The 16,566-nt window shown below is 42.6% G+C and overlaps 1 protein-coding gene across 5 annotated transcripts in view; it reads left to right on the top strand.

Moving 5' to 3' along the window:
* Positions 1-16,566, top strand: part of DPP6 (dipeptidyl peptidase like 6) — a 1,240,611-nt gene that overhangs the window by 1,144,193 nt on the left and 79,852 nt on the right. For all 5 annotated transcript variants that reach the window (XM_083189040.1, XM_083189042.1, XM_083189039.1 and 2 more), the window contains 3 exons: positions 2,533-2,687; positions 5,185-5,282; positions 14,985-15,108. In XM_083189040.1, the coding sequence (XP_083045166.1) occupies positions 2,533-2,687; positions 5,185-5,282; positions 14,985-15,108 (377 nt within the window). The remainder of the gene's footprint in view (positions 1-2,532; positions 2,688-5,184; positions 5,283-14,984; positions 15,109-16,566) is intronic.

The raw sequence follows: 16,566 nt of genomic DNA, 5'->3' as shown, positions 1-16,566 counted from the left end.
ACAAGTAACAGATGCCCCACCTGCAGTGCACATGGTTTTGTCCATCTAAGAAGGATTTTGTCAGAAAGAGTGAACTAGAATAAGGCCCCATGTCAGAGAAGTTTAGAAACTACTCAAAATCAGCTGAGTGACACATAGGGATGGCAATTGACCATCAATGATTTGAATTCATCAATGGTTTATGGCCGAAGTAGAGTAGTTTTGCCATCGATGGGGGAGAACCAGATGGTTTCCCTCCATCGATGTCCAGCATAAACGAATAGTTCCGTTTTTGATTTTTTTTTTCCCCCCAAAAGGCTGGGGGATGGAGCATAGCTCCGCCCCCTGACACATGTGAAGCCTCGTCCCCATGTTTTGATTGGCCTGCAGGCCAATCAGTAAAAAAAATGGACGACCATCAATATTTAAAAACATTGATGGTCATCCATTGCATAGTTTTACACTATCGATGGCCAGTTGCACTATTGCCATCGATGGCCATCCCCAGTGACATAGCGACAAAGCGGCAGAATGACAAAGCAGATGTATGTATTTATATCATAGACATACTGTTTTCAGTAGAGCCTGCTGCCAAAGATTTAAAGTCATGCTCGCAAAATAGTATGATCTGGCCACCTGCAGGGGCACTGTGTGCAACATCTACAGACAGGGGCATAAAGGCTACTGGCATTGCCACAGGCCCAAACAACAATGCCCCAATAATAAAGCCTGCAATGTCTCAAGGAGGCCCTGGACTTATTTCCTTAACAAAACTGCAACATTGCCTGGGGAAGAACACATGTAGGAACCACTTTATTTTACTGGCCATGCACTACATAACGCCGCTGTTTATCAGCGAGAGATACATTTAATAATAATACAGCCATTAAGGACACAACAGGGGCCCGGGTTCCAACAAACACAATGTTAAACTTTTGGCACTGCATATATTTATAGACATGCTGAGAAGAACTGCAGTGTGTTCCCTCCTTAGAATAAAATGAGAAGACTAAGAACTGCAGCTGTTAGCCGTATTTATACACAGTGGGCCTGATTCAGATATGGAGACTTTAGCGACATCTGCTGCATCTTCGCACAAGGTGGCTGTGCTAAAATATGAAAAAGCAGCAGGAGGCAGCTGTAGTAGAAATTTGCCCACTGCAGGCTTATGTGCCCACTGCGGCACCTTGAGATGTAGTATTGGTTACTCTGATTGAATATCAGTCATCTAAGTAACCCTCTGACTACTCAGGATGACTAAGGAATTCATGCTGCTGAAACCAGTGAAGCTGCATCCCAAGACAAAGCCAGTGGTGGATTCAGGGGGGTGGGTTGCAGGGTGACACACCCTTTTATTTAGCACTTTCTGTCGCCATCCCCAAACACTATCAAAATTATGCAATACAACTATGAATTATAACAAAAAAAAGCTGTGACGGGAAGACTAACATTTCTGCTATTTGATCTTTGAACCATCTTTCTAATATATTCTAGCTCATTTTGGTCAATTTTAATTTGTAGCATCACTACAGTAATGGAGCAGTGTAGCACATGTAGCATTCAGTATAAATAGTATAAGACTGCTGTGTTTGCTGTGTGATTGTTATTTTTGTTGTGCCAGCAAAAAAAATGTAATGATTGCAGTTTAAGCTCTGCAATGACATATCGCAGTGCATGGTGATATTAAAGAGGTGACAAGTGTCTGACATAAAGGTATAGTCAGACGTCTGGAGAAATAGCTGTCAGGAAAACGTATCTGTGTAACATAAGCATGATTATATGACTCATAAAGATGGAGATTAAAGACACAGCTGAATTATAATGTCATCATTTTCATTTAAATGTTATCAAGACTCTGGATTAGTTGTGACCAGGGTCAAGAGCCAATGTCACAAATTTGACCATTCTGAATATGGAATAGATGATAAGATTTTGTTATTGTAGAAGAGTAGGAATAGCATTATGTGAGGGTGGTTTAATAAATAATGTAACAACACCTCATTGAGTGAACCTATTCAATTAATGCATACAATATACATATAATCAATAGTATGGTCTAGGTACAGATCTTTTTTTCCAAATACTGTAGTCACCGTACTTGTCTAAGCACTTGTTCCAGTGGCACACCACTGTGGTACTAAAATCATATAGGCCCACACTGAGCAATAGAAAATACATATAACAGCTCTACCTAGCAACAGGGTTCCTATCCTCAGCCAATCACAAAAATTCAGTACACTTACCTAGCCTCAGGTGTAAACAGCCTTCCTGTACAGATTTGTGTGTGTGTGTTTGTGTGTGTTTGTGTGTATGTGTGTGTCCTATTGCTACGTAGCTTGAAAGCATTACAGGTTTTTATTCAAATTTTCCTTTTAGGCGAAAATGAAATCTCGGTGCAGCCGTATTAACCTCAATTGATAGAACAAATTTTATAAAGATAATGAAATGAAATTATGCATAAAATATATTCCTGCTTAGTGCTCATTTAATTACATCATGTGTTCCTCTTATTCAACGAGTTTGTTTTAAACCATTTTTGCTGTGTCTCTACAGAAGAAATATTTAAATCCCACATTGCCCACTGGTGGGCTCCAGATGGCGCCAGACTAGCATATACAACAATCAACGATAACAAAGTACCCACTATGGAGATTCCTGTGTACACTGGATCAATTTACCCAACAATGAAAAACTATCATTATCCAAAGGTAAGACAATTGGGAGCTATTTACTGCACTGAAAAATAGTAATGCTTATATTATTATTGTTAAATAGGGTACAGGCTGTGGGCATGGGCGCAATTCTGGCGAGCTAGCCCGCAATGAAAACCAACCAGGTTTTGCCTTTTAAATTATTGCTGTTTTAAAGCCATGGGCTATCTCACCCGAATGTCACCCATGCCCACATCTTGCAGACCATTATATAATGCCCATAGACTTTATGTAAATAATAACCATGGCATGTGGTTGAGAATAAAAAGAAGCCAGGTGTACAGTACATTGGCAGTTGTAGTTCTGACTCAGACCTTGGAAACAGAAGCGGCATTCCCAGCCAGTACTTGGAAGTAAATGCAATGAGATTTGTTGACTTAATAAATTCACAAGTTAGCTGAGGGAAGCTGTTGCTATAAAGGAAAGCAGGCAGATGGGTTTATTTTTATATGCAACTCTATTACGGTACTGTATTTGGCATATATTTGAATTTATTTGATTTATTTCAACAAGAAACAAATGTAATATGTGTAATATAATATAACACATGAACAATGTAATCGTGTCAGAAGTGTCTAATAGCATAAATGGTCATTACTCTCTGGAACGATTGTACAATGGTGACTATTAGTATGATCACTTCAGATTTAGGAAAAGTGTAGCGGCAGCATTCTGCTCTACAGTATGTTGTCATAAATGTTCCTATTCTCCAGCCAATCACATCACATCCACAGTTGGAAATCAGTGTTGAGGGATGGTATCGATGTTGCCTGCAATCAGGAGCAAACATAGAGTGCTATGGGTTGTTGGAGGGAGGAGGGCCCCAAACCGGTATCTTTCCTCGGGCCCCATAAAGTCTAAATCCGCCTCTGGCCGTCAGGGAGTAAATAGAGACGTCAGGAGAATAAAGCCTGAAACACTGAATAACAACATGCAGCTGTCAGGGGGGTCCCAGCACAGAAGGGGGTCACGAGAGAAAGGGCTTGCACCATATAGCTAGTGGGATTGGGAAATTACTTGCTTTATCTACTTTTAAAGAGTGGAACAAGCTCTTCTTAACACATTTTCTGACATTATATAAATAAAGAGAACAGTACTGCTGCACAAGCCCCTGATATACACCCACGGAATTAGGGTAATAGTCCAGAGACATATTACTGTAGTTTATAAATCCAAAAGTCCTTCCAGCACTTGCACATCAATAACGGCTGTACTCATCTTAAATCTCTTCCTTACTTTCTGACATATTCGCTGAACACCTCTCGTGTATCACGCTCGGAACACATTCTGCAGTTAGATTGATGCCTAGAACATAAGTCCCTCAGTGGTTGTGTATCAGAGATTTCTGTCAGGAACAGATCTGAGCAGTGGTTATATTGAGCCGTGTGAAGAGCTGGGAGGTTCAGTGTCATATAAACTCACAGTTCAGCAAGATGGATCCTTACTGACATTTCTGAATCACTGTCTCCATTACGGCAACATCACAAGTAGCGTGATCTGAAATAAGCGTGAAATAGATGGATCAAGAATTTGCCAGGAACACTACCAAGCCATATACCCATTCTGTAACAGGAGTTATTTAGGATAAACATTTAATAGGTGTTTGTCACTGACACATTGTCAGAACGCTACTGCTGGAGTAAATAGAAAGGGTTCAATTATGACATTTCAAATCCCTTCAAGATTAAGTAGCCCCAGCCAGGTCATGGCATGGGGGCATAACCAGCAGCTCACAGAGCCGAAAATGGGGGAGCGACAGCATCGCATGTATAGGCAATGCCCCCTTCCTGTGAGGCCACACCCCTAAAATTCATCACATGGGGCTGCATGCAGATGTTGGGAGGTATGCTGGCAGTGTACAGTATGCTGGCAGTGTATGCTGGTAGTGTATGCTGTCAGTGTATGCTGATAGTGTATGCCGGTAGTGTATGCTGGCAATGTATGCCTATATGCTGTCAGTGTATGCTGGCAATGTATGCTGTATTCATAGGTGTTGGTTTCACAATCTCCCTGAATGATTTCTCAAAAGTAGCCAAGTATGGCGTTAAGGCCATGTTGTAATAGAACTCTGGCAGTTCCAGAGATGGGGCTGCAGACCAGTTCTTAATTCAAATATGTGAGGCACAGTAACTGCCACCAACTGCCATTCCAAACTGACTCACTGTCATATGGTGTGCCTCCCTTATTTGAATTTTGTACCGTGCTACAGCCCCTCCTCTGGAACAACCACCACTGGAGCTACAGTAACTCACAGCAGCTGAGACCGTAAGATTCCAGTGTTATTTAGATATCGGTTTAACCTCAGGCCTCAGGCCAGTGGCCATAAACTGTGCAATTAAATAAGTGTTAGTTAAAGAAGCAGACTGCGGCTTGTTAGTGCTTATGCTTTAAAAATCTATTTTCCATTACAAGGTGGTACACAGTGTGCATTTGTATTTCCAAGTTAGAATGATTCAATAATGTCATTTACAGTTATTGGCGTTTTCTGTTCTAGGCTGGCTTTGAGAATCCAGTTGTTACCTTACATGTTGTTAACTTGAATGGACCTCTACACCATGTGGAAATGACACCGCCTGATGATCAAAGAATGAGGTACAGTACACTGGACAACCGCTGACTTCATAGAGAATACGTGCCCTTTTCATTCATATCTTAGCTCACATCAAAGTATCTGAGTATAGATCCTGTTCTTCAAGGAGAGAAGTAACATTGTGCCATTATATAATATCACTTCTTAGCTTCTAGAAGATGGAGCAACTTTATCTACTCTGCTGTCTTGTTCTGGTCACATGGGTGATTGATTCACTCAATGGTTCACAGAGGAAAATCAAGTCGATTTCAGTATTACTGTAAATGAATATGTTAGTGTGGGAAACGCCATTCTATGTTTTAATTTTATCACTTTTGAAGCTTAGTGCATCTGGCCCTCTAATTTTATTTTTATCTGCTTACCATGGAAACCTTAACTAGTTCAAACTTTACTTTACCATTTTGATATTCATCAACCCTACAGCTTTTTTAGACAACCTGGTGGATTTAGTGGTTTTACTGCTGTACGCCAATCTAGCTGTAAAGGACTAGCAAGGCAAAACAGTGATGAGTCATACTCCTCCTAATCTATGCCAATTAGGTATAATTAGCAAGGTGATGTAATGTGAATCATCCAATCACATGGCTGGCTCTTTGCACAGAATGTCCCACTGTTCCTAGCCTCTTAAGTGTCTCCTTGGCGATCACTGTGTTTTGCCTACATAGGATTCAGTACAAATAGTGAAATAAAATGAAATAACTATTTAATACTTGCATGACATTTATTTGAATATAAAATGGAAATGTGAAGCAAAAGTCACCAATCACATCATACACCATAGCGTATTACAAATATCACTTTTATATAAAGATATGTTATCTCAAATTAAATTCATAGGTTATATGTTATAGTTATTACTGTTATTATTGCAGTTACATCACTGTACACGTTATTATTGCAGGTTTAGTGACTGCATTTCGCTGGCTGCCAAAGAGGGGGGGGGGGGGGGGGGGGGAGGGCTGGGAGGGCTGGGGGAACTTGACCCCTGTCCCTATTCCCATCCTATTTAATCCAGCTATGTATCTGTCAACTTCTCATGTGATAGTCAATGGCTGCCCTGGCTGACTTACTGTATAACAAACAGCCAGATATACCAATACACAGTATCTGCATGATCAGCATTGGCTGTGCCGCTGGGCTGGCCTAATATGTCTGTGACTGACATCCTTCAGAGACATGTTGGGTGTATACACCAGCCAATACGCTAGTGATATATATTGTGTGTCGATCGAGCGAACAATATGTACCCAGCCTTAGACGGGTATGGATAATTTGGTCTACAGCAAGTAGGTCGGCAAGCATTGGGTCAACACCATTCGACATGGGTCTAGGTTGACATGGGTCGATGTCAACATGGGTCTAGGTCGACATGGCTTTAGGTCATTAGGTCGTCACAAGAGTTAGGTTGACATGGGCAAGGTCGACATGGGGTGGTGGATGGTAGGGCATGAAATACCGCCTGTCGGCTCAAAAAACTGTGAAAACCCCATGTCGACCTAATGCTTGTGTCGACCTAAAGACCTGTCAACCTAAAGCCATGTCGACCTAGACCCATGTTGACCTAGACCCATGTCAACCTAATGGTGTCGACTCAATGCTTGTCGACCATCGTGCTGTAGACCTCATGACCATATCCCGCCTTGGTCATGCTTGGGGTTGCTTGTCACTTACAGGAAGTACAGCAGAAAGGTTGATGTTTCATTAAAGTTTGAATAATGTAACCAGTGGACGAACCATGAAAATTACCTGTACAAGCTACTAACAATATATACATGTATAGTATTATATGTATTTTACTTTTTAACATGTACCGTTATATTACATCACACTTCCACTCTCCTCCCACGGGAACATTCACATCTCCTGTTGTGTGAAGGGCGTTCCACTTGTTATTCTGAACTGTACTGTTTTGCACTGTAAATTACTTTTGTCAGCAATGAAAACAATAAACCGCGGCTTCATCTCACACTAAAGTGTCCATGAAGAATGGCAAGAAAACTGCTGAGAGCACAGGACATTCCATTCACCTGTGTGTTTGTCAGAGAGAAGTCGGATAAACGCTCTTGGCGGGATTCACATTTCCCCATAGCATCATCTCTCAAAATCCAAAGCGCTTGTGACAGTTTCCAGCGGCTGGTTCTCAGCACTGCGCTGACAGACCCTGGCTTTGTCAGCATGATGAAGAGCCCCGCTGTTTGTACACAGAGCTTCATATGCTAAGCTTGTATCTCTGTCACATACTTACTCATTACATAAAGCTGAATTGGGCATATGTTCTCTGTGTATGTGCATCTTGTAAATGTTCTTCCCTACATAATTAATGGGAGTAATTGTCTACGTTTACCACATTTTTTAGGGTTCTATTTAAGGGCCTAATTCAGACTGGATCGCAAAGTAAATTTTTTCCTATAATGGACAAACCATGCTGCACTGCAGGTGGGGTAGATGTCATATGGGGAGAGAGAGTTATGCTGTGTACACACGGTACAATTTGACATTTTATTTTGACTATATAGTCAAAATTGAATCGGGATCGCATAGACATCGAATGGAGATAGAACATGTTTTTAAGCTTTCTATCCCGTTCCGATGCTGACAGTGCAGCAATGACTAGTTAATGCAGATTGAATGTAGTTAGTATATGCACATAAATAAATGTAAAGAGCACATGAGTTAGCAAAGATTGCATAGCATTTGAATCTTATGGTGTGTACACACTTGTACAATCTGCATGAGATCCAGATGAGATTTTGACTATATAGTCAAAATCTCATCTGGATCTCATGCAGAAAGTCTTGGCTGCATAGACTATATAGTGCAGATCTGCACTATATAGTCTAAAATGTATGCAGATAGTCTAATTGTATACATAGTTAAAATCTCATCTGGATCTCATGCAGATTGTACAAGTGTGTACACAGCATTAATTGAACAGCAAAGGAATCTCACCATGTATACACACCATTAGATTCGGGTGGGTTATATTTTTTTTTTGCTGGGTGAATACTGGCTGCTTTATTTTTACACTGCAATTTAGATTTTAGTTTGAACAAACCCATCCTAAATCAGGTGCTTTTAGTATTAGATTGCATCGTGTCTAGTACAAAAAGCACGGTGCTGTAGTACATTGTTTCCTTTTTGTACAAGATACAATGCAATCTAGTACTAAAAGCACGGAGTTCATCGCACTGTGTATGGGCACCTTTACTACTACACTGTAATTATATCATTACCCCCATGTTTTGGTACCGATATTTCCCCTATACTGTAGTTTACATGCAGTCCTGTAGCATTGCAGGGCCACATGGTAGAACATTACAATACTGATGCAACTGATTCTCTCTGAATATAATACCCCTTTCACATTGAGGCTGTAACACGGTATATTGCCGTTTTTTTAGTGCTTTAAAACGGTTCCAGCTGCAATGTGAAAGCTACATTGTCAATTTACCGGTTACAGAAAACCGGTATTTTGACACGTGTTAAAAGCAGGATCCTACACGTTTCTGAGCCGTTTTCCCTGCAGTCTGAACAGCTCAGAAACGGTATTTGCTATAAATGATAACCACACTTGATCCCCGCCCACAAGCAGGAAAAAAAACATTTAAAATGACATTGTATGGCTTTCTATGGGTGAAACGGGTTGAATCTGAAAGGTACAAAACGGTATTTAAACTGCAATATACCTTTACATCATGCAATATGAAAGGGGTTTAACTGGCTTTTGACCAGTTTTAAGACACGTTTAGAAAATCGGGTTGAAAGCAGGTTTTTGCAATGTGAAAGCAGTACAATTGTGCAGAATTTTCACACTTTCTAAAAAAGAAATAACACAATTAGTCTAACAAGAACCAGGTGATATATTATTAGTTTCACGTGTATGACATAAAGAGAAAGAACATACATTATTTCCTATTTACTGTAGCTATTTATTTGGGAACATTGTTACCTAGAAAAAGGGAGAAAATATATTTTGTGCCAAAATGAACAATAAATGAGAACATTTAGGACCTTATTCTGGTCCATTCGCATCGGCCCCTTCGTTTGCACGCTTAGTTTTGGCGCATTTGCAGATGCAGGGTGAGTACGGCCACGGCAAACAGATTGTTCGCTGCGTGCACACACCAAACATTGCGGGCGGGGGGCGAGGGAGGCATGGGGCCGCAGGCCAGGGGACTGGCAGATGGGAACGCCCAGCGTTTCATTGGCATTCCCATGAAAACCCTGGGCGTTCCCATGGAAATCGCCCGGTGCCGTTGGGGGCCGGGCAGCTGAAATCACTGGATGTGATTGGATGCCCAGCATTAACCGGGTGGGGTTTGATGGACCTTCAAGGCTGCAAATTCGCAGCCTTGCGAATCACCCAGAATAACCCCCTTAGTGTACCTCTGTGTTAATATGCTGCAGGCAAGGTTGCGACCTATATTACAATGTACCAGTGTTCTTTAAGAAGCTATTTATTTAGTCTATTTTATGTACTTCTCCGGCTTCCAGAAATGTTTTTGCAGAATTGAAAAATTCTAATTTATGATAATCAGCGCATTTCAATGACTAAATCAGTTCTTCAGGTCTGCTTAATTCCTTCCATTCACACTCATTACAGTAAAATGCAGGTCAGCGGCGGTCTCATTCGATTGAAATGTACATATATTCATTAAGGTTTCACCATTTTTCCCCCTTCTTTCCTTTAAATGAAAAAGTGAAATTAATCAATTCAGACTGAAATCTTCAGAGAGCGCCGAGTCTGACAGCTCCAGACAAGTTAACTAGAATATCGTAGACTTTATTTCGAACTTGTAGAAGTGAAACTCTTTTAATCAGAATACAGCAGAAACTTTAAGCAAAATCCAATATTCTTAACTTCTTAAATATTAGACTCCGGGGAAGAACACGGCCACATAGCAAATGAGGAAGGACCTGCATTAATCAGGTGCACTACCATGCATTCATTTCCTAAAAATATATCTAGAGGCACACTTACTTCAACAAGATCCCGGAAAGTGAGATCAAGGTGGGAGGTGCGTGGTCATAGGAGCGCTGCAAAATGCATCATTGGGGCCCTTCCCTGTTGTATAATGTTGTGATCTGATTCACTATGCAAAGGGGAGTGGGTCCACCATGAGGCAATTCACTGCTAAAAGTCATGCCCTCAGGAATTTTGGGACCCGGGCCTCCCCCTCCTCACGGTTGTGGGTTGTTAGGTCTACAACAACTAGGTCGACACCACTAGGTCAAAAGGCAGCAAGGTCGACATGTGTCTTGGTCGACATGGGTCTAGGTCGACATAGCATTAGGTCGACATGGGCTAGGTTGACCGTCAAAAGGGCGACATGGGATTTTCACTGTTTTTTTACCTGAATGTCGACACAGTCCACATGGACACAGTTTAAAGTGCACCGCATCCCCTCGCACTGCTCGCTTAGCTCGCAGTGCTTCGCTACGCTCGGCACACTATTTTATTCTCCCACCATGCCCTAGTGGATGGTAGGGCATGAAATACCGCCTGTCGGCACATGTCGGCTCAAAAAACTGTGAAAAACCCCATGTTGACCTTTTGACTGTCAACCTTGCCCATGTCAACCTAATGCTTGTGTTGACCTAATAATTTGTCGACCTAGACCCATGTCGACCTAGACACATGTCGACATTTACCCATGTAGACCTAATCCCATGTCGACCTAGTGGTGTCAACCCAATGCTTGTCGACCTAGTTGCTGTAAACCTAATGACCGTATCCCCTCCTCACTTGACTTACCGTAACCCTGCTCATGCTCTCCCTACTGCTGAGCTGCAGCCCGGAGGTACTGGAGCACAGGCTTCTTCAACTCAAGATGCCGGCGTCCAATTAAAATGCAGCATCGGCTGGTAAGCCAATCAGAGCTTGCGTACCGGCAGTTACTCTGATTGGCTTCCGGTACGCGAGCTCTGATTTTCTCAGCAGCCGGTGCAGCATTTTAATTGGCCACCAGCGTACTGGGTCTATTAAGCCTGCACTCCGGGACCTGCTTTGTTCAGTGCACTGAGCCCAGTGGAGGCAGTCAGGGGGTTGCGGTGGTCTAATTGAGCTGCCCGGGCCCTTCCAGAGGCTGGGGCCCAGGACAGCTGTACCCACAGCACCCCCCTATTGGTGGCCCTGCATGCCCTGTTCCCATTATATTGGGCAAGTACGCAGGAACCAGGAGGCTGGCCTAGTCTCTCAGGAGTCTGGAAGAGATTCTTGAGATTTGAGTAGGTGTAGTATGGCTGGAAGGCTGGAGTGTCATGTCTGGAAGTTTAAAGGATTTCGATTTTTTAAATATTATTTAAGCCATATACATGTTGTGTTAGTAAAGCGCAACAAAATATGCTGGTTCTATATAAGCATATTTACCTAATTGTTAAGTCTGTTCTCCGGGAGAATTCCAACACAGGAAATGCCCACGATTCAAGGTTCCTGTCGTTTATCCTTGCCCCCTTACATGAATCCCTGACTAATAATTATCACACAATCCTGCCCACTTCACTAAAATGGCAGGATGCAGGAAAAGTCTCCTGGGACTGCGAGGGACTAACACAAAAAAATCGGGAGCCTCCCGTAGCTTCCGGGTGGGAAGGCAAGTATTTATATACAGTAAAAGTAAAATAAAATAATCCAATCTTGTGAATGTCCCTTTCAATGTACAATTATTTTATGTGCTGTATATCAAATTGAGAATAGAGTAATTTTGGAAATCATTGACCTAAATTAGGATCAGCGGACTCACTGAATGGCTGAAGGTATGGACCTATGTATGTCACCAGGACAGTACTTGGTAAAGGAGGAGGCAGAGAATGGATGGTAGTGGATGAGCATGAGAAGGGGGCATGTCTACGCAGGTGCACACCAATCAGTTTAGCCTGTGTAGGTGGCTGCCCGTGGCCTCTCTGGCTATAGACAGTTGCTGACCCAAATTTTGGAGCGAGTCACTTCCAAATATTTTCTCCACATAATTTTCACATCATTTGCCTTAAACAACTAAAGTGATTCATATTCTACGACTACGGCCCTGCCATATTTAGCAGATATTTTGCACATCTCTCACAGCAACATTGGCACTCAAAGGGTTAAGGGAGGGGGCGGCTATGAAGCATAGCTGCCTTCCCTCCTGCATTCTGCAGGAGACTCCCTGAAATACTGATGTAGCTGGCTACATCTTTGCAGGGGCTGGCAAAATTTTCATCAGCCCCCGTCAGCCGCCAGCTCCCGCCAGGAGATCGCGCGCCCTGTGGCAACGGAGCTCCCTGCCGACGTCCGCCACCTCCACCATCGGCGCAGATGGTCCCCATTGGCGCAGACGGTCCCACTCGCCGCCCCCCCCCCCCCCAACCCTGCCAGTCTCCCTGAAGCGGAGACGAGCAGGATGACGCTGCCCCGCCGCCGAAAGATTGTTCAATCGAGTCCGGGTCCACCGACGCTCGCCAGAGGGGAGGCCGAGCAAAGTTGACAGGGGCTCCATCTGTAGCAGCAATATCCTTCTCTCCCTCATTAGTCTACCAATCTCCCTCATGTCACCTAGCCCACATTACACTGTTACATTTTTGAGGAAAAAAGGAATGAGAGATAGATACATTTACATTGAATCATCTGCACCATTTCCCAGCACTTTAGCAAGTATAGTAGCTCTTACTAACTGCTTTGGGGCTCATCTACATTTGGATATACCGTATTTGCCAGCGTATAAGACGACAGGGCGTATAAGACGACCCCCCAACATTTCCACTCAAAATATAAGTGTTATATAAGTGCACCCGGCGTATAAGACGACCCTCCCACTTGGAGGCATGTTTTTCAGGGGAAAAAAGTAGTCTTATACGCCAGCAAATACAGTAAGTCATTTTAAAAGATTCCTCTCAGATGTAGCAGTACACCCCCACGCTTCTAGGTGCCGCATTCACAATCTCTTTTCACAATCTCTCCATATATGGAACTAGACACGCCCTTTGGGAGGAGCATGACACGCCCCCTCAATGAGGCACTTTGCAAAATTCTACTACCAACTATAATCTCCCTAAAACTAGTTTTCAAAAGTAGGCAAGTATGATATGAAGCCACCTAACACTGCATACAGTAGGCTCCGCTTTTCACCCTGCACCTCCCTTGACATATCCACTGTTTACAGGACTGCCTTTATATCACACTCTAATGTGGAGCCAAGAGGCTACCTCAACAGGATCCATGATTGTACAGTATCTTGCAACTATTTGCCTGCAGTTTGTGCATATTCCATGGTGTGTGAGTTTCCTCCTGTTGAAACTATTGCCAGTACAGTAGGTGTGTCCGAATCTGTGGTAGGGAATGAGATTGTAATTTTTAACAGGAAATGGATTAGTCAATGAGTAAGTGTCAGCTGATAGTTAAGCACTGCCGAGAACCAAGACATATAACAGATGTACTGTACTGTCCAACATCCGAATAACTTGCATTTAGAATTGCTCCCATACATTGCTATACAGCATGTTCTGGTCACATAGACAGCAGGGAACTACTGTACCTGGCTAAGCCACACATTCTACTACTGGAACTCACGATAAACATCTATACATATTGATTTATGTTGTACCCGATTAATCAGTGTTTGCTATTATCATACCGTAAATGATCAACTAATGTGTACATTACTATTTCTACTCAACAATGCACAAAGTAATAGTGCAATATATCAACCCAGACATTGAATTATGTTGATACATAAACCCTGCAGTATTCATCATAAGTGGACCAGCCTTTTCCATTTACAAGTGCAGAACATTCATCTTGTAATCAGAAATGTCAGTTTGTGTTGGATTATCTGGCTCAATCTTGCACTTCAGTTGTACACCCAGTCCTGAATGATCAATCAGTACTGACTCAGAGTACAAGCTTATTAAATAAAGCTAATCAGTGCTCCTTGTAAGTACTACTGTTATTTATCAGTCGTCCAGAAACAAAACTAGTGGAGGCTTTTTTTGGATGTTTTCCAGAAGGCCACTCATTACCGCTCCTAGATGTGTAGATACCAAAATGCAAAAAACGTCAATTGTCCTGCTATACATATACTAGTATACAGCTGTGTTTTAGTGCCACTAGTAAAAAGATATGTTTTTAAAGTAGGCGCCCAAACATACAGGAGTACATTTACACCAGCTTCTAAAAATGAAAAGCGGTGATGTTGCCAACCAATCAACTTCTATCATCTCTCTATCATTTCTCCATTCTGATTGGTTGCTATGGGCAACAGCACCCCTTTTAATTTTTAGAAGCTTTAGCAAATTAAAAGAGCCCCTATCATTATCCACACTGCTTTTTACAAGATAGTACACCACTGGTCAGTGGGACTGACCATTCTGACACCTGCAGCTATTGATTCAGAAAACGGCGCTTGTCGTAGACTGCACATCGGAACTGCAAACATCTCTGAAGTGGCCTAAACAGTACTGCCAGAAATGTATAAACCTCACTTCTGCACCAATATATAGATATTTTTGTGTGTTTTTCCTTATAAAATAAAATGAGTGACCTTTACATATGTTCGGTCTGAGGATCAGCTAGAATTCTCCTGTATAAATGTACGTGATATTTTTGCAAAGTACCTTACCATACTGTATTCTGACTATGCGATTACTTGAAGGCTAGAAAGATAATTGAATAAAGAGTAACTAAGACAGTATTATAACAGCTCATTGTAAAACATTTCTTCTCATTGCAGAGAATACTATATAACGATGGTGAAATGGGCAACCAATACCAAAGTGGCAGTCAATTGGTTAAACAGGGCACAGAACATTTCTATTTTGACGTTATGTGATGCCATAACTGGAGTGTGCACAAAGGTAAATAAGTGGCTTTTATTTATAAGGTTATAAATTAAAAAAAAAAATGGTAGAAACACAAGTTGGAGATGAAATACAATTAAAAACAAGACAGTATACAGTATCTGGCACCAAGAAATGTGCTTTATAGATTTAAACTTGATGTGACACGCTATGTAAAACTAGTCCCTTCCTGTCCATTAATAGAAGCCAAGCAATATTGGACTGCTAAAGGTAGTGTCAGTATTTAATATGTAAGTTCTCAAACACCCTCTGACCCAAACATGAAATCTGAGCTATAATAGGCTACAATTAGCAAATAAAGGGATGCTATGTTCTTTTCGGTACTATAGGGTAAAGCCATCTGGAGATGGTGTTATGATATAAGGGTCAGAGCCTGGCTAGTATGACAGCTTTGTAGCCCCTATAGCAGCGGTTCCCAACCTTTTTTCTCTCCCATACCCCTTGAATAGGCTTTACATTTATGAGTACCCCCTCCTCCCAATTTGAAATATCCACAGTATTTAGGGCCAGATGTATCAAGCTTCAAAAGTGATAAAATGGAGAGTGATAAACAACCATCCAATCAGCTCCTCCCTGCCATGTTACAGGCTGGTTTTGAAAAATGACAGGTAGGATCTGATTGGCTGACTGTTTATCACTTTTGAAGCTTGATACATCTGACCCTTACAAACAGAATGGATGTGAGTGGTATGCATATCCATATATTAAGGTGTAATGGAGGAGTAGTGTGCGGTCAGGAATCGGTTCCCTCTGTGTCTGGACGTTGGCTGTGTACTGTCACCAGGGTTCCCGCTAATGCCAGAAGAATTAATACCACTGCTCCTTCCATCCATGTCAGCGTGGGGCAGATGATCGCTGATGTCTGAGGCCAGCACTGGTAGCTCCCAGTGGATTACTGGTGGGGCAAAAGCATGAGGAGACGTTGATGATGCTGTAGATGGAACCGGGAGTGAAGCAATGGCGTTCATCTCCACGGTAACGGGAGACTTCTCCAACCATCGGGAGACTTCTTACTCTTCTTTTACCATTACCAATATTACTATCAAGTACCCCCCAAACAGTCTGCATTGTACCCCCAGAGTTACACGTATCCCAGGTTGGGAACCACTGCCCTATAGAAACTTTTGGAAATGGAAAACTGCTGTGGTCCCTGTATGTACAGTCAGAGGCAGGGCCAGCGCCACCACTAGGCAAATCTAGGCATTTGCCTAGGGCGCCGGCCACTGTAGGGCGGCATTTCGCCCCCCCTCCCCCGTGCCGCGGGGGTACCTGTCCTGCGGCTGTGTATATAAAGCTTGCGGCGGCGGCAGCGGGGGGTCCCTGCAGTCAATAAGAATTTAATAACGAGCGCTATCCGCCTGGCTACGCGGAAGCGTTTCTGTTGTGGAAACATTGGCCGCACGCTGATTGGCTGAGATTCAGCCAATCAGCGTGCGCCGTGCGGCCAGTGTTTTC

The sequence above is a fragment of the Crinia signifera genome, chromosome 5 (genome assembly GCF_055691185.1).
Source record: "Crinia signifera chromosome 5, ASM5569118v1, whole genome shotgun sequence".
Taxonomy (NCBI): domain Eukaryota; kingdom Metazoa; phylum Chordata; class Amphibia; order Anura; family Myobatrachidae; genus Crinia; species Crinia signifera.
This window is presented reverse-complemented; position numbering and strand designations above follow the sequence as displayed.